This window comes from Colletotrichum destructivum, chromosome 3, assembly GCF_034447905.1.
Source record: "Colletotrichum destructivum chromosome 3, complete sequence".
NCBI lineage: Eukaryota > Fungi > Ascomycota > Sordariomycetes > Glomerellales > Glomerellaceae > Colletotrichum > Colletotrichum destructivum.
In genome coordinates, this window is record NC_085898.1 from 4067768 (window position 1) to 4088638 (window position 20871).

At 55.2% G+C, this 20871-nt stretch overlaps 8 protein-coding genes across 8 annotated transcripts; 5 read left to right on the forward strand and 3 right to left on the reverse strand.

Annotated features, from left to right (window-relative positions):
• The first annotated feature begins 90 nt into the window (after positions 1 to 90).
• Positions 91 to 3276, forward strand: CDEST_05327 (Putative SAM-dependent methyltransferase RsmB/NOP2-type, RNA (C5-cytosine) methyltransferase). Its single transcript, XM_062921486.1, has 3 exons — positions 91 to 238; positions 299 to 528; positions 599 to 3276. The coding sequence occupies exons 1-3, from the start codon at positions 221 to 223 to the stop codon at positions 2952 to 2954; spliced, it is 2604 nt and encodes an 867-aa protein (XP_062777537.1). The 5' UTR covers positions 91 to 220; the 3' UTR covers positions 2955 to 3276.
• Positions 3277 to 4042: 766 nt separating this feature from the next.
• On the reverse strand, positions 4043 to 7668 carry CDEST_05328 (Putative hamartin). Its single transcript, XM_062921487.1, has 4 exons — positions 7514 to 7668; positions 6822 to 7362; positions 4409 to 6764; positions 4043 to 4322 (listed from the first exon to the last, which is right to left on the reverse strand). The coding sequence occupies exons 1-4, from the start codon at positions 7525 to 7527 to the stop codon at positions 4246 to 4248; spliced, it is 2988 nt and encodes a 995-aa protein (XP_062777538.1). The 5' UTR covers positions 7528 to 7668; the 3' UTR covers positions 4043 to 4245.
• Positions 7669 to 8593: 925 nt separating this feature from the next.
• CDEST_05329 (Putative class I glutamine amidotransferase) lies at positions 8594 to 9640 on the forward strand (the record flags this gene model as incomplete). The annotated part of the gene is made up of 3 exons (XM_062921488.1): positions 8594 to 8729; positions 8842 to 9343; positions 9409 to 9640. 3 exons carry the CDS (start codon positions 8594 to 8596, stop codon positions 9638 to 9640), a joined length of 870 nt encoding a protein of 289 aa, XP_062777539.1.
• A 1063-nt stretch (positions 9641 to 10703) lies between these two features.
• Positions 10704 to 11594, forward strand: CDEST_05330 (Putative large ribosomal subunit protein uL23). The gene is made up of 2 exons (XM_062921489.1): positions 10704 to 10856; positions 10961 to 11594. The coding sequence occupies exons 1-2, from the start codon at positions 10783 to 10785 to the stop codon at positions 11484 to 11486; spliced, it is 600 nt and encodes a 199-aa protein (XP_062777540.1). The 5' UTR covers positions 10704 to 10782; the 3' UTR covers positions 11487 to 11594.
• A 1-nt stretch (position 11595) lies between these two features.
• CDEST_05331 (Putative DNA methylase, N-6 adenine-specific) lies at positions 11596 to 13130 on the reverse strand. The gene has a single exon (XM_062921490.1). It carries the CDS (start codon positions 12776 to 12778, stop codon positions 11621 to 11623), a length of 1158 nt encoding a protein of 385 aa, XP_062777541.1. The 5' UTR covers positions 12779 to 13130; the 3' UTR covers positions 11596 to 11620.
• Positions 13131 to 13373: 243 nt separating this feature from the next.
• CDEST_05332 (Putative mitochondrial carrier protein) lies at positions 13374 to 15154 on the forward strand. Its single transcript, XM_062921491.1, has 2 exons — positions 13374 to 13916; positions 13991 to 15154. The coding sequence occupies exons 1-2, from the start codon at positions 13713 to 13715 to the stop codon at positions 14942 to 14944; spliced, it is 1158 nt and encodes a 385-aa protein (XP_062777542.1). The 5' UTR covers positions 13374 to 13712; the 3' UTR covers positions 14945 to 15154.
• CDEST_05333 (Putative class I-like SAM-dependent O-methyltransferase) lies at positions 14949 to 17255 on the reverse strand. The gene is made up of 3 exons (XM_062921492.1): positions 16163 to 17255; positions 15383 to 15955; positions 14949 to 15329 (listed from the first exon to the last, which is right to left on the reverse strand). Exons 1-3 carry the CDS (start codon positions 16409 to 16411, stop codon positions 15285 to 15287), a joined length of 867 nt encoding a protein of 288 aa, XP_062777543.1. The 5' UTR covers positions 16412 to 17255; the 3' UTR covers positions 14949 to 15284.
• A 1473-nt stretch (positions 17256 to 18728) lies between these two features.
• CDEST_05334 (Putative 3-dehydroquinate synthase domain, 2-epi-5-epi-valiolone synthase) lies at positions 18729 to 20750 on the forward strand. The gene is made up of 3 exons (XM_062921493.1): positions 18729 to 19226; positions 19279 to 19719; positions 19772 to 20750. The coding sequence occupies exons 1-3, from the start codon at positions 18847 to 18849 to the stop codon at positions 20451 to 20453; spliced, it is 1503 nt and encodes a 500-aa protein (XP_062777544.1). The 5' UTR covers positions 18729 to 18846; the 3' UTR covers positions 20454 to 20750.
• Positions 20751 to 20871: the final 121 nt, after the last annotated feature.

The window sequence follows — 20871 nt, forward strand, 5'->3', positions numbered from 1 at the left end:
TTTCTAATCGATGGGCTGGCCACAGGCTGGCGCATTCCGCGACCGAACCTCCAACTTTTTTTTCTTTTTTTTTTCCTCCTGGTAACGGCAAAATTTCATACCGCGCGACTCGAATGCCGATAGGATTGGACTCGCTACTGAATCCCTTCCTCTTCCCAAATAAGACACACTTACGTGCGCAATCCACCAAACACACGCACGTCAATCTAATCCTTCAATAATGGGTCGCAAATTCAGAGTAAGTCTTTCCGGCGTACTGTTTTACGTTGTCGCTTTACGCTGACTTTCATCCCACCAGGGTGGAAAGAAGGGAAAGGGTCGCGGCGGCGGCAACGCCACGGGCGGTGATCGCGGTCGCCAGCCTCGCAGCGAGTCGTGGCAGTCGTACCCTGCCGTCAAGAAGGAGAACGAGAGGCTCCAGCGTTACTACAACACCATCATCGGCCTCTCGGAGGAGGAGCAGGTTCCCTTCTGGGATGCGCTGCGCAGAGACCTTCCCAACAGCTTCCGCTTCTGCGGCTCCAAAGGGTAGGCCCACGACGACTCGCTTCTTGGTGGTTCTCCCCCTCGTGCAGCCCTACTAACTTGCTATCCTCAGCCACGCCTTGGCCGTGAAGAAACTCCTACAAAGCCGATACATGCCCGAGATCGAAAAGATCGAACACGCCGACGGGCGCGCCGTCGAGCCCCCCAAGCCGTTGTCGTGGTACCCCAACGAGCTTGCTTGGTGGATGACCACCCCGAAGAACATCATCCGCAAATACCCCCCCTTCGCCGCCTTCCAGAAGTTTCTCGTTTCCGAGACGACCGTCGGCAACATTAGCAGACAGGAAGTTGTCAGCATGATTCCCCCTCTCCTGATGGACGTTCGCCCCGGCATGACCGTGCTGGACATGTGCGCTGCGCCTGGTAGCAAGGCCGGCCAGCTCCTCGAGATGATTCACCAGGGCGAGGAGGCGAGAGTCAGGAAGGTTCTGCGTGCGTTCGCCAAGGAGGACGGTCTTGACCTCGGCGAGGAGACGGAGGAGGAGCGCGAGGCTGACCTCGAGGCCGACCCGGCGGATGCTGGCCGCACCACTGGTCTTCTGATTGCCAACGACGCCGACTACAAGCGCGGCCACATGCTCGTTCACCAGCTCAAGCGTCTCGGCTCTCCGAACTTGCTCGTCACGAACCACGACGCCACTCAGTACCCCTCCATCAAGCTCCCTTCCGACCCGGCGACCCCGAACAAGCCTCAGTACCTCAAGTTCGACCGCATTCTCGCCGACGTGCCCTGCTCGGGCGATGGCACCCTGAGAAAGAACATGAACCTGTGGAAGGATTGGCAGCCCGGCAGCGCGCTGGGTCTCCATGTCACTCAGGTCAGGATTCTCCTGCGCGCCCTTGCCATGCTCAAGGTCGGAGGCCGTGTCGTCTACTCCACCTGCAGCATGAACCCCGTCGAGAACGAGTCTGTCGTCGCGGCCGCCATTGACCGCGCCGGTGGTCCCGACAAGGTTGAGATCCTCGACTGCAGCAACGAGCTGCAGGGACTCGTCCGCGCTCCTGGCATGCGCAAGTGGCAGATCATGGATAAGTCCGGCAGGCTATGGGGCTCGCAGGCCGAGGTCGACGAGTACACCAAGAACAGCGCCGACGGCATCGCGCCTGGCAGAATTGTCGATACCATGTTCCCGCCCGTGGAGGGTAGCGTGGGCGCGGACATCCCTCTCGAGCGCTGCATGAGAGTCTACGCTCACCAGCAGGATACCGGTGGCTTCTTCATCACCGTTCTGCAAAAGAAGGCCGAGGTCAAGATCCGCCCCGAGGACCAGAAAATTGACGACGCGACGAAGTCAAACGGAACCACGGCAGCCGCCACCCCCGCGACCGAGGAGACGAAGCCAGAGGAGAAGACTGAAGAGAAGACTGAGAAGACCAAAGAGGCACTCGCGGCTACCGAGACCGGCAAGCCGGAGGAAAAGAGTGAGGCCAAGGCCACGACCGAGGCCGAGGTACCCGAGCAGGATGCTACAAACGGCGCTAAGCGGCCGCGGGAAGACGACACGGCTGATGGTGAGACCCAAGAGACAAAGAAGCCCAAGCTCGACGCGACACAAGAGAAGCCTAAGAGATCCAACCGCAACATCCACGGCCAGGTCGAGGAGCCCTTTAAGTACCTCGACCCCAAGCACGAGGTCATCAAGAATATCAAGACCTTTTACCACGTCTCGTCACGCTTCCCCGAGGACCGCTTCATGGTGCGCAACGCCGTGGGCGAGCCGGCCAAGGCCATCTACTACACCTCGGCGCTCGCGCGCGACATTCTCGTCGAAAACGAGGGCCGCGGCATCAAGGTCATCCACGGCGGTGTCAAGATGTTCATGAAACAGGACGCCCCCTCGGCCGAGATCTGCCGCTGGCGCATCCAGTCCGAGGGCATGCCGATCCTGCAGGGCTACGTCGGCGAGCAGCGCGTTGTCCGCCTCACGACCAAGGAGACGCTCCGCCGCCTCCTCATCGAGATGTTCCCGCGCATCGCCGACGGCGAGTGGGAGAAGATGGGCGAGATTGGCGCGCGCGTCCGCGACATCGGCATGGGCTGCTGCGTCCTCCGCGTCGAGCCCGACGGCTCCGACCCGGCCTTCAGCGAGCGCATGGCGCTGCCGCTGTGGAAGAGCATTCACTCGCTTAACCTCATGCTGCCCAAAGAGGACCGCACCGCCATGCTCCTGCGTATCTTCAACGACACGACGCCGCTCATCAACAACAGCTTGCAGAAACAGCGGCAGATCGATGAGGCGGCCAGGGTCAAGGCGGCGGGAGAGGCCTCTGCCGCCGAGAAGGATAACGTCGACACCGAGCAAGCCAACGACGCCGAGGATGCCATCGACATCGAGGACGCCCCAACGCCTGAGGAGATGGACCGAGACGAGCCCGAGCCCACCACCACGGCTACCGAGAACTCTTGAACCGAATTTGTTCAGTACCCGTCGAATCGCGTCGAAGAGGTCGACGAGGCGCACTTCGCTTGATTTAAATCCAATGTGGTGTTTTTACCTGGAGGGGGGGGGGTTACGCCTGTCTCAGCATCATCCAGTTCCATACACATAGCATATGCTGCAATGGCCCAGAGCTGATTGGGTGGGAAGAGAGAATAGATCTTGGGTCGCACGGAAGAAAGACGAAAGAAAAATGTATGACTACATAAGAATCGTTGAGACGGGCGTTTTTTTATTCATTTATACAGTCTCGAGAATTGGAAAAAGAAATCACGGCATGGACCGCCCAACGATCACCTGTGGCGATTTCCCTTCTTTGCTGATGCTTTCTCTCGGTGAGTTGAGCTACAATGATTCAGGTGTCTGGTGCAGTACTTGTGACATATTGCCCCTGGCGTAAGTCGAGGAATATTTTGATGTGGTTGCTTCCTCATACCAATAGATAACCCTCGGTGGCGGTAGGATTTTATAACGTTCGACATCGCTCTTGAGCCTGGATGATTTGTTGATGAGGAAGAGGAAGCTAGCGGAAGGAGGCTTGTTTGTGTTCTCATGTCCAGCTCGCAATCCGTTTACCACTATCAAGCCCGGGATTGCTATATAGATGTATAAAAGGAGACATCGGAAGTGAACGAGAAACACCAAGAGGATTCCCAATACACTTGATTGATGTTAACGTATGAGGAGCTTGGGATGACATGGAACACCGCTATTTGATAACCGGTGAGGATCAGTAACGATGCGTTGAGAAAAAAGGAGGGGGAAAAAGAATGTGCGCATCAATCGCGGACGGGAATTGAGCCCGACGTGGCTGGTATGCTGTTAGTGAAGATGTCCCAATGTGATGATCATGGTCCGGAGTTGCGCTTACGGGTCGAACCCACAACCTTGAGATTAAGAGTCTCACGCTCTACCGATTGAGCTAGCCGGGCAGGCTTTGGTATTGTGGTTGGCGACGATATTCAACGGGTCGAGGGTCTATCACTGCGGGTCGCGCGGGTCTGAAACATCGTGGGGAGCACGGAATGAGTTTTGTAGGCTTCGTTTTGTGTGTGGCTTTTGGTTTGTTTTGTATTTCTCCATACAGAAAGATAACCAGTCAAGTTGGTTTTCTAAAAGCGGCTGCGAGATGACGCAGACAGCAAATCGTTACAGCATCTGACAATGGGGGTATATCTTTCTTCACGAGCTGCATCGCAGTAGTCGAAACACGACACCGATCCAACATGCGCGTGGCGCGCCGCGTCCTCTGTTTGTTCCCTCACATGTATCCGCGAATGCCCCGAATCACCCCAGACTTCTTCCCCTTTTCGTCTTTTCGTCGGTTTTGCACTCCACCTGAGAACAAGGAAAACCCCGAGGCTCTGATTAGTTGATCCGCCAAAACCCATCGCGGAACCGAATCCGGGCCGTTCCAGACTCACCTCTGCCGAAATATTTTGGATCCGCCGCCGCCGCCGACGACGTCAGGCTGGTGGCTGCGCCGTCTTCAGCCTCTGTCGGGCTGGACGCCACTGGCGGAAGGTGCGATGAGCCCGCAGGCACCGGGGTCGGCGGCTTGGACATGATGGGCGGCGTCGGATTGTATGAGGTCGGGTTGAGGAAGTCGTGGTCGGACAGGACCCTGTGCAGACCCGAATGGCTGCCTCGCGTCGTGACGGGGCTGGTTGAGTGCATCGAGCCCTCCCTGTCCCCTTCCATGCGGAAGACGAACTCGCCTCGACCATGAGAGTTGGAAGATCCGACCGAGAACCTGTTCTCCTCGACCTGCGACTGGAGCACTGTATACTTCCTCATCAGATTCGTGTACTGCTTCTGCAGCTCAGCCTGCTTGGCCCGGCTCGCCGCCAGCGCACTCTCGACCGCAGCTTTGGTCTCGGCGGTTCGTCTGCTGTAGATGCCCTCATGCGCCTCCAGAAGCTTGGCGTTCAACACACTAATCTGGGTCTGGAAAAGCTTCTTAGTCTTTTGGAGCTCCTCCTCGCGCGCCTCGAGTTTCAGCCCAAGCATCTCTGCCCTGTTTTCTGCTTCCGCCGCCGTCGTGATTGCCGCCTGTCTCTCCGCCTCCTTGGCTTGAAGATTCCTCTCCGAGATGGACAGCCGCTCCACATCGGCCTTCAGCCGGTCGTTCTCGGCGGCGTTGATCTCGATAGACTGCATTGTCTGCTTCGAATTGAGTTCTTTAACCTCGGCATCACAAACAAGCTTCTTCAATTTCTCACACTCTTCTCTTGCGCCCTGTAGCTCCTGCTGCAACGACTGGATTTCCGTCTTGGTCTTCCTTGACTCCTCGCGCAGTGTTCTTAGTTTCGCGGACAAATCGGACTCCCACTTCTTGGCCAGAGTACGGCTTTTCTCCGACTCCTTTCTGATTTGCATTTCGGCTTTTTTTGAGTCTTCCAACCGCTTCCTCAATGTTCGGTTGGTTAAAATGAGATTCTGAGTTTCAGCCTCACTTGCGGCTTCTCGTACCTGTCTCCTTCGCAGCTCGCCAATATGCGCCATGTGCTGCTGCTTCAGATACCTCTCAAAGTTCAGGTCGTTATGCAAAAGAAGTATTTGTCGCTGCAAGTGCGCAATCTGAGACTGACCATCAGACACAGAAGTTGGTGCAGAGATGGCCGGCAGGGGAGGGGGCATGTGGCTGCCAGACTTCTCTGCCGCGGGTTCTTGGTGGCTCAATGCGAGTGACGGCACACTGTCGTTAGCCAGTGACTGATGCAGTCCCGACTTGATGACCTTGTTCGAGTGCAACATATCTTGCAACTGTGTGTGGGAGGGCGACGGTATGAGTTGTGGGGGAAGTGTCGGACTATCGGCGATCACATCCGCCTTTGGGACTTCGAGTGAGTTCCTATGCGAAGGTTGGCTGGATAACGAGCTCTGTCCTTGACTGGTCGAGTGGACACGACTGCTCGCCCGCGAATCCTGTTCCGTGTTCCTCCAGCTCTCCGCCCCAGGTTCCGACCCTGAGCCGCTAAGCAGAGCAGGCCCAAGACCATCCCGGTCTGATTCGTCACTAAGCAGGAAGTTGTCTCCCTCGGCGGTCTGGGTATTGCCTGGATCAACGGTCGCAAATGTCTCAGGGGAGAAGCGCAGCGCCATACACTCGGCCACGACTTCTGCAGGCTCACTAGTCATCCAACGCCCGAAATCGGTCTTTTCAGACTCGATCGTAAGAGTGTAGAAATTTGGATGCAAAAGATGGCTTTGTCTGTAGCGCTCGGACTTGTGCCGTATCTCGGTTGGCTGGACTTCAAGCTCGTCTGGATTGGCTGCATTTGCGTGTCGGAGGTATCGCTGCGGTTTCCGGATGTAGTCCATGAAATTGATGGGGTACAAGCCGTAGAGGATTGTGAAGTAGTTGGCCAAATGAGGGACTTCGACGTCGTCAGTCTCCGGAGAGTAAGGGCAGGTCTCCCATCCCGATGGTGGTGCCAGACTCTTTTGCTCGTTTTCATCCGATGTGGCCTCAACAATACCAGTCCGTTCGCTATCCCAGAATAGCAACCGTGCATAAATGTTGAAAAGACTGGGGAGATGCGGCACCAACGAACTGGGCATATGTGGCAATATCATGATCAGGGCGGTGATGGCCACGGAAATGACAGTTGCAGACGTATCTTGCTGCAAACACCGCAACAAGTTGTTGAATAGCGGCGTCTGCAATATCAGGTGTAGGTGCGGTGGCTGACTTTGGACGAATTCGCAAAGGAGCTTGGCGACCCTCGCTCGGAATTCACTCCGCACGAAGCACATATCCAATGTGAATAGGAAATCCTGCCGGCTCGTTAGACAACTCTTTCACAACCACGCCATGCACGTTGTTCGACTCACTCTGGGCCTCTTCTTGCCGTATGTAATCAGAGCCTGTCGTATTGCACGCTCGCTGGATTGCGCGCTCAAGTCGGTCTCAGACTGGATTTTGTAGTATTTTTCCAACCACGTCAACAACAGTCGTTTCGCAAACGGGTTCACCATGGCTTCGGTGTTTGAGTCGTCATTTTCCGGTGTGTCTAGCATCAAAACCTCTAGCGTCGCATGGTGGGACTCTTCCATCAAGCCCTTCTCCCGGGTAATGTTCTCTAGTACCGGGTCGTTCAGAATGTCCCACCACTTGAACAGGCGGGCCGGCGTACGAATCGCAGGCACAAGAAGGCGGAAGATGTGGATGTAAGGGGCATATTTGGCCGGCGCACCCTTGACATGCTTTTCCCAGATGCTGAGGAGTTCGTCCTGGAGTCTCTCGGCGCTCGAATCGTCGTACTTCTCGTGCTTGTTCAGGTAGGCATCGATGACCTCGGCGACTTCGTTGGGCAGTGGAAGGGAAGGCGAGACGTAGAAGGACGTTAGGGTTTTGGACAGGTCCTTGAGTGACCTATGTAGCTTAGGGTTAGTCGATCATGAGTGACATCGCGAAGTTGTGGGTGGCTAGAATGCTGCAAGGTCAAATATCGCGCACCGCGTGACGCGGCCCGGAAGGCTGGAGGAGAAGCGAGGGATACGATGAGAAAAGTCTGGCCACTTACGCTGACGACGCCATCGTATTTAGCGGTGGCTCTTCATCGAGCCTTGCAATATTTTGATATGTAACGAAAAGCAAGGCAAGGTCCGTCTGTGGGCGTGGGGGACGTCGATGTCATGCAACTGTCAGGCAACGGAGTCTGCTGATGCAAGGTACAAGCTTTGCCAGGGACCCTCTGGTGCAAGGCCGCAAATGGGCAGGCTTGGATCATTGGGTGCCAAAGGCGCTGTGAGGGGCCTGGCGAAAGACCACTGTGCAGCAGGCTGCGACCAGCGGCCAAACAGCGTGGGCTGAATAGCTCGCGATTGGTCTCGCTTAATTTTTTCACGGGCACTTTGGGTCCTACGGTTTGCGATGGGCAACGACGAGAACCGCAAGGTGGGGATACTTGCACCTCGGTGGCCCGGCTGCACTGCAGGCATGTACCGGGACCCACCAGTGACCTCACAGGGGGCATCCGTGGGCTAACCCCGCAATCTGTGAAAGAGCGCCATGCGTCGTGGGCCACCGATGCACCCGACCCCAGAAAACGTACGGGAGACAGTGGGGCAATTGGGCCACTTGAAGCTGTGGTGGGTAGTGGTCTTGTCCAGAAACGCACCTGATCCGTCGCAGATGGGCAGTGACCTGAGCTGAGCGGCACCTTTGGCTGCTTCGGAGCAGGGCAGTTGCGCAGATCCAAGGGAGGGGGAGAGGCCGTGAGGTAAAATGAGGTACCTCAACGTCCACCCCAAGGTGATGCGTGAGGAGGTAGACAAGTTGGAAGTCTGGTAAAGCAGCAGAAGCAGGTAGAGAGATCGGGCCGTCGTCCAACCCCTCCTTTGTCCAGATGACTCGAACCTTATTACTTCCTTCCCCTCCCTCCTTCGTCCAAATAGCTCTGAGCTGTCTTCTTCTCCTCCTTCTCACCTTTCATCATCATCAACAAGCATCGTAACCCGAGCTTCCCGCACCCAATTCCCAACAACGACCTTCTCCGAGATCTCTTTTTCTCGGTTCCAATTGCTCCAACTACTCCAACAGCAATTGCAAGCTGTACTACTTCACATTCCCCCCTTGACCCATACCACAAACAGTCGACAAGATGGCAAACAAGAGCTCTGCGGTGGCGGACGAGCCCATTGAGGTTCTGTTCGCCCTGCAGCCCAACTTCGACCTTCTCGACATGGCAGGTCCAATGGAGGCCTTAACCACCGCCCTTCATGACCAGAAGGACAAGAGTGAGTAAAAAGGCCCCCCAACTAGAGAATCTCCTCATCTGTTTCCCCGCTCCAAACAGCTACGACTCTGCAAAACAGTCACGCTGACCAGTGCCCTCCCCAACCCCCGCAGACTCGAAGGCCTTCGAGTGTACCATCGCTGCCGCAGAGCCCAAGGTCGTCTCCGACTCTGGCGTCACCATTGGCACCCAAATCTCCTTCAAGGACGCCTACGAGCGTCTCAGTGACTTTGACGTTCTCGTCATTGTTGGCGGCGGCAGCGAAACCGTCCTTAAGGCTAACGCCGAGCCCCTCCCCCTCATCCAGGCCTTCTCCGAGCTGCAGCAGACGGACCCCACCCACGAGCGCACGCTTCTTTCTGTCTGCACTGGTGCCCTCTTCCTTGCTAAGCAGGGCATCCTCGCCGGCCTGTCGGCCACGACCCACTCAGACTACATTACCAAGTTCGAGATTCTCTGCAGTGAAGCCGCTACCCGCAACCTGACTGAGCGAACCGACGTGATCGACGATGCTCGATACGTCGTTAACAACTTGCGCTTCGACCTTGGAGACGAGGACGAGAACCCGTATGTCCGCCGCAAGTCAGACACTGGCCGCCGACCCTCCAATGCAAGGCACGTCTTCCCCAAATGCCCCTTTCACCGTCGCCGTTGTAGGCGAAGCTAACGCCCATGAACAGAAAGGGCAGTATGTCCTTCAAGAGCTCTGGCCGTCGCGAGTCCATTACTCGCCGCGCCGCGATGCGTCTGGGTGGTCTCCGTGTCATTACGGCGTCTGGAAACAGCGCTGGTGTGGATGCAGCTTTGTATCTCATCAGCGCTCTTGTCGACGACGCATCGGCCGAGGAGGTCGCTCGCACGATGAACTGGACCTGGAACAAGGGCGTCGTTGTTGACGGCCTTGATGTCTAAGTAAGACGTCAGTAAGCCATGACGGATGGATTATGAGAGTCCATCATGGTCCATGAATATCTGTAAGAAGGACGGGAAAAGCCTTCCAGATTTGTACGGGATATTGAAATCTCCATGTTGCTAGCAATGTCGTGTTTATTAGTCGCAATCCAACCCCATCCAAAGATCCTGTTCTGCGCCCCACGCCTCCAACATGATCCACTACCCCAGCGACGACCGACTCCATGTCTCAGGCATGTTGTACAATCGTACTTGTCCGCCAAGTGACTTGTACGATGGCCATAATTCTCTTGCCTTCAACTACTCATACCAAATAACCCCTTCCCCAAACCCAAAACCAACATGTGTGCGCTCCAATTCTCCCCTCATAAACCAGTGGAGATTTAACTCAGGTCGGGTTGGTGCGTGACCTTACATAACCAACGCCGTCTGGTGTCGGAATCCGGGGTTCAAGTATGACGGACCAGGAAATCCCTTGATCAGCGGGCTCACTTTTCCGTTGGTTAGTCCGCTGGTCAGGCAAAACATCGGACAAAAGAATGTTCAGCCAGTGTGCATGGGTCAGAAGTGCTACGAAAGATGTCAACCATCAGAGACTTTTCCTGCCAACCATGTCCTCCATACTCGGACTTATCAATAAAAATCCTGCGCAGTACTGAAACGAGTGGAACTCGAAAGGCTCGTTCAACCTGTACGGAGTCCGAGATGCTCGAAGGGTAGATCGCGTGACTGACTCTTACTCCACCTTTTCCCAAAATGTCTGTGCTGTGTACCTTGCAACATATTCCTACCTGACTGATTTTGGCAATGAATTTCGAGAGTACAAAAGTGCCTTACGGTTTTCTTTTGGCAACTTGATTGAGTAGATGCCCTCCTCCGACGAGTCCCGCCGTATCCGGTCCACAGCTTGAATAGGCTGGTACCCAGTTAGGTATTCTTTTAACAGCCGGCTACCGGGCTCCCGCTCCGATCAGTCCGGCCCTGACCCCAAGACCCACCCAATGTGAAATTCACGGAAATACGTGATCCCGACTGAACCAATCAGCCACATGGAATCAATGAACTCGACCTAGGGAACTTTTTGGATTTCTCGCGAGTCGCAGCAGCACCTCGATCCAGCGCAGCAGCACACCGACGACAAGATGGCCGGAGCATTGACAAAGGCGGTAGCCCGCCAAGCACCCAGCTTCAAGCTCGGAACGAAACCAGTCTTCCTGTACGTTACGGTCCGATCCCGTCCAAAAAGCCTGTCCTCGGAGCAGCCGCACCACATGTCGAACATGCCGATAAAGCTAACCTCCCATTCCCATCCCTCCTCAGGCCGAATCATGTCATCACCCTCATTCGCAAGGACCGCGCCCCCGCGAACTGGGCGACTTTCAACGTGCCCCTGACCTTCACGAAGTTTGACCTGCGCGACTATCTCTGGAACCTGTACGACGTCGAGGTGACGGCGGTACGGTCATGGGTCAAGGAGGCGTCCATCGAGCGCAAGGGCGCGTCGTCGGGCTACTACCGGCCACAAAGCCAGAAGTTCATGACTGTGCAGATGAAAAAGGCATTTGTGTGGCCCAACCCGCCCGAGGACCTCGAGCCGTGGAACAAGAAGCTGTGGGACGCGCGCGAGGCGACGTCGCAGAAGCAGTACCGTGCGGACGTCGCCCGTCAGCTCGGCAGGCTGGCGTACCCGAGCAAGGAGAAGGAGAGCACCGACCGGAAGAAGCTGCGCCGTGTGGCATCCCGGATGGTGGAGGGCAAGATGACGTTCAAGAACAACATCAAGTTGGACAGCAAGTGGGACCAGATCGTCAAGGCGGCCAAGGGGGGGGAAAGAAAGTCATCATGAGGCGGAGCAAGGGCTTGGTGGAGGGGGCGGTTGATGTGGCAGTTTACGTGTACAAAAGTCGAAGAGAACACTTGGCCGACATGCGGGCTGCATGTTTTGTACAACACAAAAGGAAGGCATGGGATATAGACATGTCAAATGGTATTGGTATCATCAGGTTCGCTTCTTGCTAGCTCAGCCCGCTCCAGCTCCAATTGCGCAACCCAGTGCTGGGGCTCTTGAAAGCGGAGGACTTCGTTGCCCCATCCCCACCAACCCGCCGTCAAGTTGCGCGCAAACACCTCGAGGCCAAGGTATCCTTGAGGCAGCAAGTCTTCAAATAAGTGACGGAGATTTGGCTTCCGGGAGTGTACGTCAGGCACCGCGGCGATCACCCTCTGCGGGACCTTGCGGTTGTCGCCCCTTTTTCTGGCAATGATGAGTCTCTCCCACGGCTTCCTCCAAGCAGACTCGGTATCGAATACAGGCTCTCCTTGGGAGGTGAGCTTGACCCAGGTCCATTCAGCGGCGGCCTCGAGGCCCCAGCTGGCGAGAACTCCTCTGGGCGAGGTAAGCAAGTCTACCAAAGTTGCTTTGTTAGTCACCCAAATAGCAACGAGGCCACCATCAGCAAGATGGCCAACGACAGGAATTTGATCCAGAAGCGTCCGGGTATCCTTGAGACCGTAGACGGTGGAATAGCCGCCCGTCTTTCTTCTCGCGGATTTGTTGGGCCATGGGGGATCCAGAACGATTAGGTGGAACTTGGGCGCTGTCGAGAGGAATGAGTCTCTCGTCTCTTGGATCGAGCCGCTCAGATATACAGACTCTTCAGGGATGAAATGCGCCGTAACTGCAGCCGCATCCGCATCCGCATCCGCCCCGTGCGACGTAACATGATCCTGCTGGCTCTTCCGGCCTAAGCCGCTGCTGCTGTCGCTAATGTTGCTGCTCCCGCCGGTGGTCACCCGTGGGAGGCAGAATGGCGCGGCGTAGTTCTTGCCTAGCGTGTCGAGGGCACTTCTCACCGCCGCCTCAATCATAAGGTCTGCAAGTTGGCTCGCTGGCGTTTGGTTGTTGGTCCGGGGGTCCCGGGGTTCCGGTATTGAAAAGGGTGTGGCAACGGGGTCGACTGAGACGAGCCGTCTTTGCGGTGGCCCTCCTGTCTCGGCACTGTGACCCGGCAAGACCTGGCTTTCCTCCAGAGAGGCTGGGATGTCGACGAGGAATACGGACCGGTCCTCGGCGTGAAATAAGATGCTACGTGGTGAGGAGCTTGCCGATGAGGGCTCTGACGCAGGTCTAGAGACCATGGTTGGGAAATCCGAGAAATTCGTTTCCCTCCTCTTCACCTATCAGGCTAATGTGCCTGACTGGCTTTGTGGCTTTGACCGGGGCGTCTTTCCCGCAGACTCGGGTTGAGGCTTAGCCCAGTCCAAGTGCCACTTGACCGGACCCGGGGCTTGGCTGGTGTGGCCGTGGGGGAGAATAGTCCAGATCTAGAGTGCAATGGTGCCGAGGTCCTGCGTTGGCGCGTTTTTTTCTGAAATAAGGCGGTCTGGTGTTAATTTTCCAGGGGGGGGGGTTTCGGGCGTGGTTTTGAAAGTCCTTCGGCTGCCCAGTTCGTGCTTCCACATGGCGATGAAGGATGCGGAGGTATCGTGGCTATCGTAGGTCTAGCTCCGGACCAAAGTTAAGTAACCAAGTAACGGGAAGAGGCTGCCCCCCAGGAAGCACCTATCACTGGAGAGCGTCGAGTGACCATCCGTCCGTGGTGACGCTCGGCAATCTTCGGCTCGTGGCCCAGACCCCTGTACTAGAACTCAGCGGGCGAAGCCCCCCAAAGAAGCATTTACCGCTCGTGCGCCACGGCCCACGGCTCACAGCTCCTCCCCCGAAAGAACGACAGTGCAATGAGAGGGAGCCTTTTAAAAATCTCGCCTTTATGACGTCCCACTCCAGCGCATTTCGGCTTAAGACCCTTCCTATCCCATCCCTTCCCGCATTGCCCCTTCTCCACGGTCACCACCCCACGATCCTTGCCCTTCCTGCTTGCCAGCTTGCGTGTGCTTTCACTCCTCTTGCTGTTGCTCTGATCAGGAACACCGTCTCCTCCCATCAACAACACACCTTTGGGATTTCAGGAGTAGCGGAATGCTTCTCGAGTGACCCCGGTCTTTCGCCTCCCCCTCCTCCACCACCACGAACAACCAGCGAGCGAGCGTCGCGGGTCGCGCCGACCAGGTAATGCCGTCAGCGTTACTGGAACATGCCTCCATGTCGGAGATAGCACCGAACAAACAACGAGATGCTGCGCGACTGAAGCCGCCCCCGAGGGCGCCCCCCGTGTGCCCAACCGACGATGACGAGACGATAGAGACGAGGAAGCAAACGCGCACGTTCGACTACATCTGGCGGTCCGGCGTCGCCGGTGGCTTGGCAGGCTGTGCTGTAAGTAGTAGAATCACGGATCTATCTCGCCAGAATAAGGAGATGGTGTTTCTGACTCTAGCGGGCATTTACAGGCTAAAACGGTCGTCGCACCTCTCGATCGTGTCAAAATCCTCTTTCAGGCGAGCAATCCGCAGTTCGCAAAGTACACGGGCTCGTGGTTCGGCGTTGTGACGGCAATGAAGGACATCCGCTCTCACGAAGGCCTTACGGGGCTGTTTAGAGGACACTCGGCGACGCTCATTCGAATCTTCCCATACGCCGGCATCAAGTTCCTTGCGTACGAGCAAATCCGCTCCATGGTGATCCGTCGGAAAGAACATGAGACTCCGTGGCGCCGTCTTATCAGCGGCTCCATGGCGGGCGTCACTTCCGTTTTCTTCACATATCCCTTGGAGGTTATTCGTGTCCGTTTGGCTTTTGAGACAAAACACGGGGGTTCTTCGCTAGCCGCGATTTGCCGCCGGATTTACAACGAGCGCTTTGTGCGGACCTCCCCGGCAGCACAGGCAGCCAGTACCTCGGCAACCGAGGCGGCGGCCGCCTCCGCAGTCGCCGCAATCGCACCGCGTTCGGGATTGATCAATTTCTACAGAGGATTCACGCCCACTTTGCTGGGCATGCTTCCTTACGCCGGCATGTCCTTCCTTACGCACGACACTGCGGGCGATATCCTTCGCCACCCTAGTCTTGCCAAGTGGACGACCCTTCCCCAGCAGAAGAACTCGCCCACGGGAAAGCCTGCACCACTCCGGTCTTGGGCCGAGCTCCTTGCTGGCGGTATCGCTGGTCTCGTATCCCAGACTGCTTCGTACCCTCTGGAGGTCATTCGCCGGCGAATGCAGGTTGGAGGCGCCGTCGGGGACGGCCACCGACTTCGCATTAGCGAGACGGCGGCCATGATTTTCCGAGAGAAGGGGACGCCGGGATTTTTCGTGGGTTTGACGATCGGGTATGTCAAGGTGGTGCCCATGGCGGCAGTGGCATTTTACACGTACGAGAGGGCCAAGACGTGGCTCAGAATCTAGACCAGTTTACGTCTCGCAAGATTGTTTGAATTTGGCGTTGTCGGGGCACTTGGGACAAACAAGCATTTGGGGGGATTTTTTTGTTTTATGAAATACGCCGTTAAAGGAGCAGTTTTCTGAGACCAAAGGAGTACTAACGAAGCGCTAGAATGGTGGCTAACAATCTACACACGACAGTTGTTCAATACACAATTGTTCCTGTTGCGTCACATGCCATGATCTACATTTCGTCGCGATTTTTCACAAAGCACTCTTGAATTTGCATTGCAATATGCTTGTGCTGTAGCGAAGTTGACTTGTTGAAAATAGGTTGTTCATCATTCCAGTTCATGTTCGCATTTCATTCCTTCGCCTCCCCGACACATCTCGTGATTTCAACGCCATCCTAGACATTCTCAGCGAGAAGGAATTGTAGTTGTGGGCAGGGCGTGAACTCACAGGCACGCCAGTCGGCTCAAAGCTATGGACCAACTGACTCTCGTAGTTGAGATTCGGGTTCCCGATGCGCGACAGGTCCAGCCTCTCTTCGCCCTCGCGCTTCTCGTACTGCTTCGCCGTCCGATCGTCGTGCCACCCGCTCTCCACTCTCGCCTTCCCAACGTCCCGGGCGGCTGCACGCTTCTGCGCGACCGAGCTGCGGACGTATTCGAGGTACGGGGGGTTACCCGGCTTGATGACGTTGTCGGCAGCGAGGACGGACCCGGGGCCGATAAGGCCGAGCTGCTCGCAGAGCTTCAGATCGGTGGTGTAAGCGGGCTTGTAGTGGTCCAAAAACATCAGGTCGATTCTGGGGACCGAGCCCGCAGCGTGCAGACGCGCTATAGAGGCGTCGCTGGGGCCGACAACGACTTTTACGGTGTCGGCGAGGCCGGCGAGGTCGACAAGAGAGCCGATGACGGCGGCGAACTCGGGATTCCGCTCGAGGGAGTAGTATCTTGCGTCCGGGGTGGCGGCACGGGCGGCGGCGCCGAAGAGGATGCAAGAATAGCCCACGTAGCCTCCTAGTTCGACCTGTTTGGCGAAGAAAAGGTGTCAAAAAGATCAAATGAAGATTTCTCGGTCTACCGAGGGTGTGGTTTGAGGAACCATGGTTCAGAGACGCGAGTCGTCACATCATCGGATGATGGCCAAAAGTCAATCGTGACTGTAGACCCGAAGATTTGGGAAGTGTTTGGAGTAATAGGTTTGGAAGGGGCTAAGGAGGGGCTCTTCGCTCACCATGACCTTGGGCTTGACCTCGGTGATCAAATCCGTCACGATTTTGCCCTTGTCCTCACCGACATTCATGAGATACTTCTTGGTGCGGCCAAAGTCGTCGACGGCCTTGAGGACACGATCGGGGGAGCCCCGGATCTCGTCGAGGTCGGGCTGGCTGTACACAAAGTGCAGGAGTTCGATCTCGCGGCCGTCGTCGAAAAAGACGTCCTCCTGGACGGCATATGCTTTGCTTTCATCAAAGTGAGGCATCGTAGTGGGTAAGATGTTGATTCTGGCCTACAAAAGGTACGATTGATCTCCGATTGACGTGCTAGAAGAACCAGTGTTTGGTATGCTTTTTTGATTGAGGGAAAATAGGGGAGTAAAGAAAGTAACCATAGAGTCAAAAGCAGACATGTGTTTCTCTCTCTCTCTCTCTCATATGGAAGTAAGGTCTAGTTATCACCATGATGGACGAAATAGAGTCCCACCGTCACTCAACGCGCAGGGAACCCCGAGCAGTAGCATGGCCGGAAGCCGCAGCTCTCGCCGACCATGACCACCTTTACAGTCTCTGTGGAGGGAGCCCTGAAGCGGACAGTTGCCCCGGCCAAAATTGCCGCGAAAGGAGAGCCTGTTGGAAGTACCTAAGGAATGCGGGAGGTACGTAGCCCCTGATGATGTAAAAGCCATGGCGGGGTAGCAAGCCCGAAGGGGGTGGGGCGCCACTCGATTCTTCGCACGGTACTTTGGTACCTAACTAAAAGAGGCCGCTGTGGGCGGGTACGGAGGTACAAGTCAGGTGCTTTCGCGACCCGGTGCGGGTACTGGCACGCGATGAGGGGCAGCTAGCTGGGCGCCTCAGTATCATGACGCCAACAACACCTCATCGAACCGCGTCAAGTATGTGGTAGGTAGGTAGGTAGGTAGGTAGTCCGGGCTCGCCCACCCACGCTCCCCTCCTCCTGCTCAGCTCAGCTAAGCTCTTGGGTGATCTCAGTATTTCTCTTAAGCGCCTTGCTAACCAGCAAACTTGGGTACCTCTCGCCTTGTGGCGCGTCACGATAATGACAAGAAGGGGGGGTTCAAATACTTCGAAGCATGTTGGAAGTGGTTGTATAAACAACAGGCGGCCAGCGATCCAAAAGAAAGCGCCCGAATCATGAGTTCATCTTATGAGCGTCAGAATTTCTTAATCAACAGTGTAACTTTTCACCTTCTACCAAAATGTATCTCCAGGTTAGCACATACATCCTACTTAGACAGTGTAAGTATGTACAAGTTCTGTGTAACCCACTTGTATCGGAAGCACAGAACCAGGGGAGGACTTCCAAGACTGGCCCCATCCAGCAGGCATCATGTTCCATCCGATCGATGCTCCCACATTTCCCAGGATCCGAATAATCTGATGAACTAGGGTTCTTACTGGAATCATGCGGGCTCGCCTTTCTTGCTCTCCAACCAGCCAACGAGAAAGGATATCTAGCCGTCAACGACCTTGATGCGGCTCGCCGGACTACTGTCTCCGCCTAGGCTTGTCCTCATTCCCCTCTTTCCCCACGTGCAGTATCTAGATCTTACGATTCGTGTCGATCGTCGCCTGAGAAGCAAACGCAAAGTACATAGTTTGGGTTCCTTCCCGTCAGTCTGGGAATTGCACTTTTTTTTTGGCCTTGCGGGCCAACGCTAACCCAGCACCGCCTAGACTGCAAGTCTTGTATCCAAGATCCGAATATCGATGATGGAATCGACTTTTCATACACGGTGAAACATGGGATTTCTCCGGTTTTCGTCCTGGCGGGAAGTCACTGACCAGACTCCCAATGCACTTAGCACGCAATTGCCCGCCCACGGAGCCGTACTGTATCTGTTTCTTGTTACACCATGAAAGGCACCGACCCGGGACATGCGATGCTAGCGCTAAAACGCCCCCGGTCGGCCCATCGGCGAGTGTCGTATGCATCACAACTTTCGCCTGCCCGTTCGTTGTTGCAACACAGTAGCCGTGTGCCCAGGAGAGAGACTCGGCCAAAAGAAGCAATCAAATGAAGGGAATTCCCTGCATAGCCCATCGATCGTGGGCTAGTTTCTTGGCTAACCCAGGTAGTGAGCATAGATATTGTACCAATGACCCATTTATAATCCAAGTCTGACGTTCACAACGAGTCGAGTCTACTTGTCATTGTCCCTCCACTACCAGTTCCACGACTAGTGTCATCGTCAAAGAGAAACACCTCAAGCTCTAAGCGCTCTGGCCCAGCCGCGGGACCTACTCCATGTTCATGCTTTCCCCCATGATTCGTTTTCGTCTGCCATGACATTGTGCTACCTGACCTCGCCAAAGAGGCAAAAGTCGGTCAGTGTTTCGAGGAGTGGATCTGGATGAATGTTGGAGGCGCAAGTGATGATGCGGACGACTCTTTTGGAGAATTCGATCCGTTCCAAAGCGGATGGCTGCGGACGAGGGGTCCGGCTTGCTCTATCGGCTCCCCAGCTGCGGCTTGGATCCCGTCATGAGCATGAAATTCATTCAAAAGCTCGGTGTTGGAAGCACCTAGAAATAATTATACCTGTTTTCATTCTTTCACACACAGACATCATTTGACAACTCCTAGAGTCCCATCCTTTCGAGAATCCCCTTTCACGCCTGTTTCTTTACAACACACCAACATATCAACTTGCCCTCTAAACCCCCATCATTCAAAATGGCCTCCGACATGAAGGCGACGGTTGAGCCTACCACAAAGGGTTTCTCGGTCTGCGGTTACGAGAAGATCGAATACGACTTCGAGTTCCTTGATGGCGTTTTCAGCAAGCAGAATAGCCAGTTGGCCGACTGTTACTCGCGTTGGAAACGATGCTTGGCCGTCATGGATCTCAACATCTTCAATCTCTATGGAGAGGAGATGAAGGATTACTTTGACCACTACAACATCGACCTGAAGATCCACAAGACCATGATTGGTGAGAAGGCCAAGTCCATGGAGACGCTACTGAGCATCGTCGACTCCATGACCGAGTTTGGCGTGTACCGCAAGGAGCCTGTTCTCGTTGTTGGCGGTGGTCTTGTCACCGACGTTGCTGGGTATGTCTATGTCCCCTTGCCTACGAAAATTCAACTTTCTAATGAACTGCAGCTTCGCATGCGCCGCTTACCGCCGCAACACACCTTTCATTCGTATTCCGACCACAGTCATTGGTCTTATCGACGCCTCCGTCTCCATCAAGGTCGCCGTTAACTACGGCAACTACAAGAACCGCCTGGGAGCTTACCACGCGCCTACACACACCTTTCTCGACTTCAAATTTTTGCGCACATTACCCACAGCTCAAATCCGCAATGGCTTCGCTGAGTTGATCAAAATCTCCACTTGCGCACACCTAGAGACATTTGACCTGCTCGACCGCTTTTGCGAGGAGCTCATTGAGACCGGGTTTGGACGTTGTGATGGTGCCAGCAAAGAGGTCAGAGATGCTGCGGACAAGATAAACCGCAACGGGATCCACGAGATGTTGAAGCTTGAGACTCCCAACCTTCACGAGATCATGCTTGATCGTGTCATTGCCTACGGTCACACGTAAGAGACTCTTGATGAATTACATTGGAGAACAGAATCTGACCTCATGCAGCTGGTCCCCTCTTCACGAGCTGTCCCCTGACGTTCCCCTGCGTCACGGCCATGCCATTTCCATCGATATGGCTTACTCTGCGACACTTGCCCACGTGCTCGGCAAGCTCTCCACCCAAGAACACCGCCGCTTGTTGAATCTCTTCTCCCGTGCTGGTCTCTCCATGGATCATGCCCAGTTCGACGAGGAAATGATCGACAAAGCGACATCGGCGATCCTTAAGACCCGTGACGGCAAACTCCGCGCCGCTGTACCCTCACCTCTTGGTCAATGCGAATTTCTCAACGACGTCTCCCACAAGGAGATGTGCGCTGCCCTCAAAGTGCACAAGGACCTTATGAAAGAGTACCCCCGCGAGGGTGCTGGTCTTGAGGCTTATGTCGATGCAAGTGACACGGGATACACCATCAACGGCGCTTCTGTCGAGGATGAGTCGAGGAAGTTCATGAATGGTGTTGAAAAGAGTGTCACCAAGGACGATACCGTTTCCAGCGGCGTCTCGTCGAATGGTTCATCAACTCCCGACTATGGTCTGTCGAGTGGTAAGAACCTTGGGCGGGATGAGTCTAAGTACGCTGCTGCCGGCTTCGAGCCCAAGGTGTTGGAGAGTTTAGGCAATGACAAGATGGGTGTCACAGAGCATAGCAAGATTCGTCACGAGGTCGAGAACGATTGCTGCTAAGGAAGAATCTTGATTGCCAAAAGATTTTTTTGATAAATGTCTGGAGGAAAGTTGGACATGATGATGGACAGGAAAGAGGTCCCAAAAAACAGAAACTAAAAAAACAAGAAGTTACACAAAGTTGAATTTTTTAGTTTAAACCGTCTGCCCGCTTCAATGGCAATATTTTGATGATTTTCACAACCACCTCCAGATCAGAAACGCAATGGACAAGGAAACATTTATGTAGTCACCGGGCTTGCTGCAGAAAGTTGACACCGCAAATATTGTTCTGCCAGATTCTAAAAAGCAATGACAAGGGGGCGACGAGGAGCTTGGCATATTCGATGTGCAGTGGCACTGCCACACTGGTGGAAGTCGTCCTAAGGACTGCCGACAATCAACACCAGTACACGCCGCCCCCCCGCTGTTTCGAAGT

Coding starts and splice junctions, on each gene's coding strand:
- CDEST_05328 (XM_062921487.1), bottom strand. Junction 6,765..6,821: donor ACGGCAAGAAGAGGCCCAGA/GTGAGTCGAACA, acceptor ACGAGCCGGCAG/GATTTCCTATTCACATTGGA. Junction 4,323..4,408: donor TCCAAAATATTTCGGCAGAG/GTGAGTCTGGAA, acceptor CCTTGTTCTCAG/GTGGAGTGCAAAACCGACGA.
- CDEST_05333 (XM_062921492.1), bottom strand. CDS start 16,411: ATGCCTCACTTTGATGAAAGCAAAGCATATGCCGTCCAGGAGGACGTC. Junction 15,956..16,162: donor AGGTCAAGCCCAAGGTCATG/GTGAGCGAAGAG, acceptor TTCGCCAAACAG/GTCGAACTAGGAGGCTACGT. Junction 15,330..15,382: donor TTGAGCCGACTGGCGTGCCT/GTGAGTTCACGC, acceptor GAGAATGTCTAG/GATGGCGTTGAAATCACGAG.
- CDEST_05332 (XM_062921491.1), top strand. CDS start 13,713: ATGCCGTCAGCGTTACTGGAACATGCCTCCATGTCGGAGATAGCACCG. Junction 13,917..13,990: donor GTGGCTTGGCAGGCTGTGCT/GTAAGTAGTAGA, acceptor GGGCATTTACAG/GCTAAAACGGTCGTCGCACC.
- CDEST_05330 (XM_062921489.1), top strand. CDS start 10,783: ATGGCCGGAGCATTGACAAAGGCGGTAGCCCGCCAAGCACCCAGCTTC. Junction 10,857..10,960: donor GGAACGAAACCAGTCTTCCT/GTACGTTACGGT, acceptor ATCCCTCCTCAG/GCCGAATCATGTCATCACCC.
- CDEST_05331 (XM_062921490.1), bottom strand. CDS start 12,778: ATGGTCTCTAGACCTGCGTCAGAGCCCTCATCGGCAAGCTCCTCACCA.
- CDEST_05327 (XM_062921486.1), top strand. Junction 529..598: donor CGCTTCTGCGGCTCCAAAGG/GTAGGCCCACGA, acceptor TGCTATCCTCAG/CCACGCCTTGGCCGTGAAGA.
- CDEST_05334 (XM_062921493.1), top strand. CDS start 18,847: ATGGCCTCCGACATGAAGGCGACGGTTGAGCCTACCACAAAGGGTTTC. Junction 19,227..19,278: donor CTTGTCACCGACGTTGCTGG/GTATGTCTATGT, acceptor AATGAACTGCAG/CTTCGCATGCGCCGCTTACC. Junction 19,720..19,771: donor GTCATTGCCTACGGTCACAC/GTAAGAGACTCT, acceptor GACCTCATGCAG/CTGGTCCCCTCTTCACGAGC.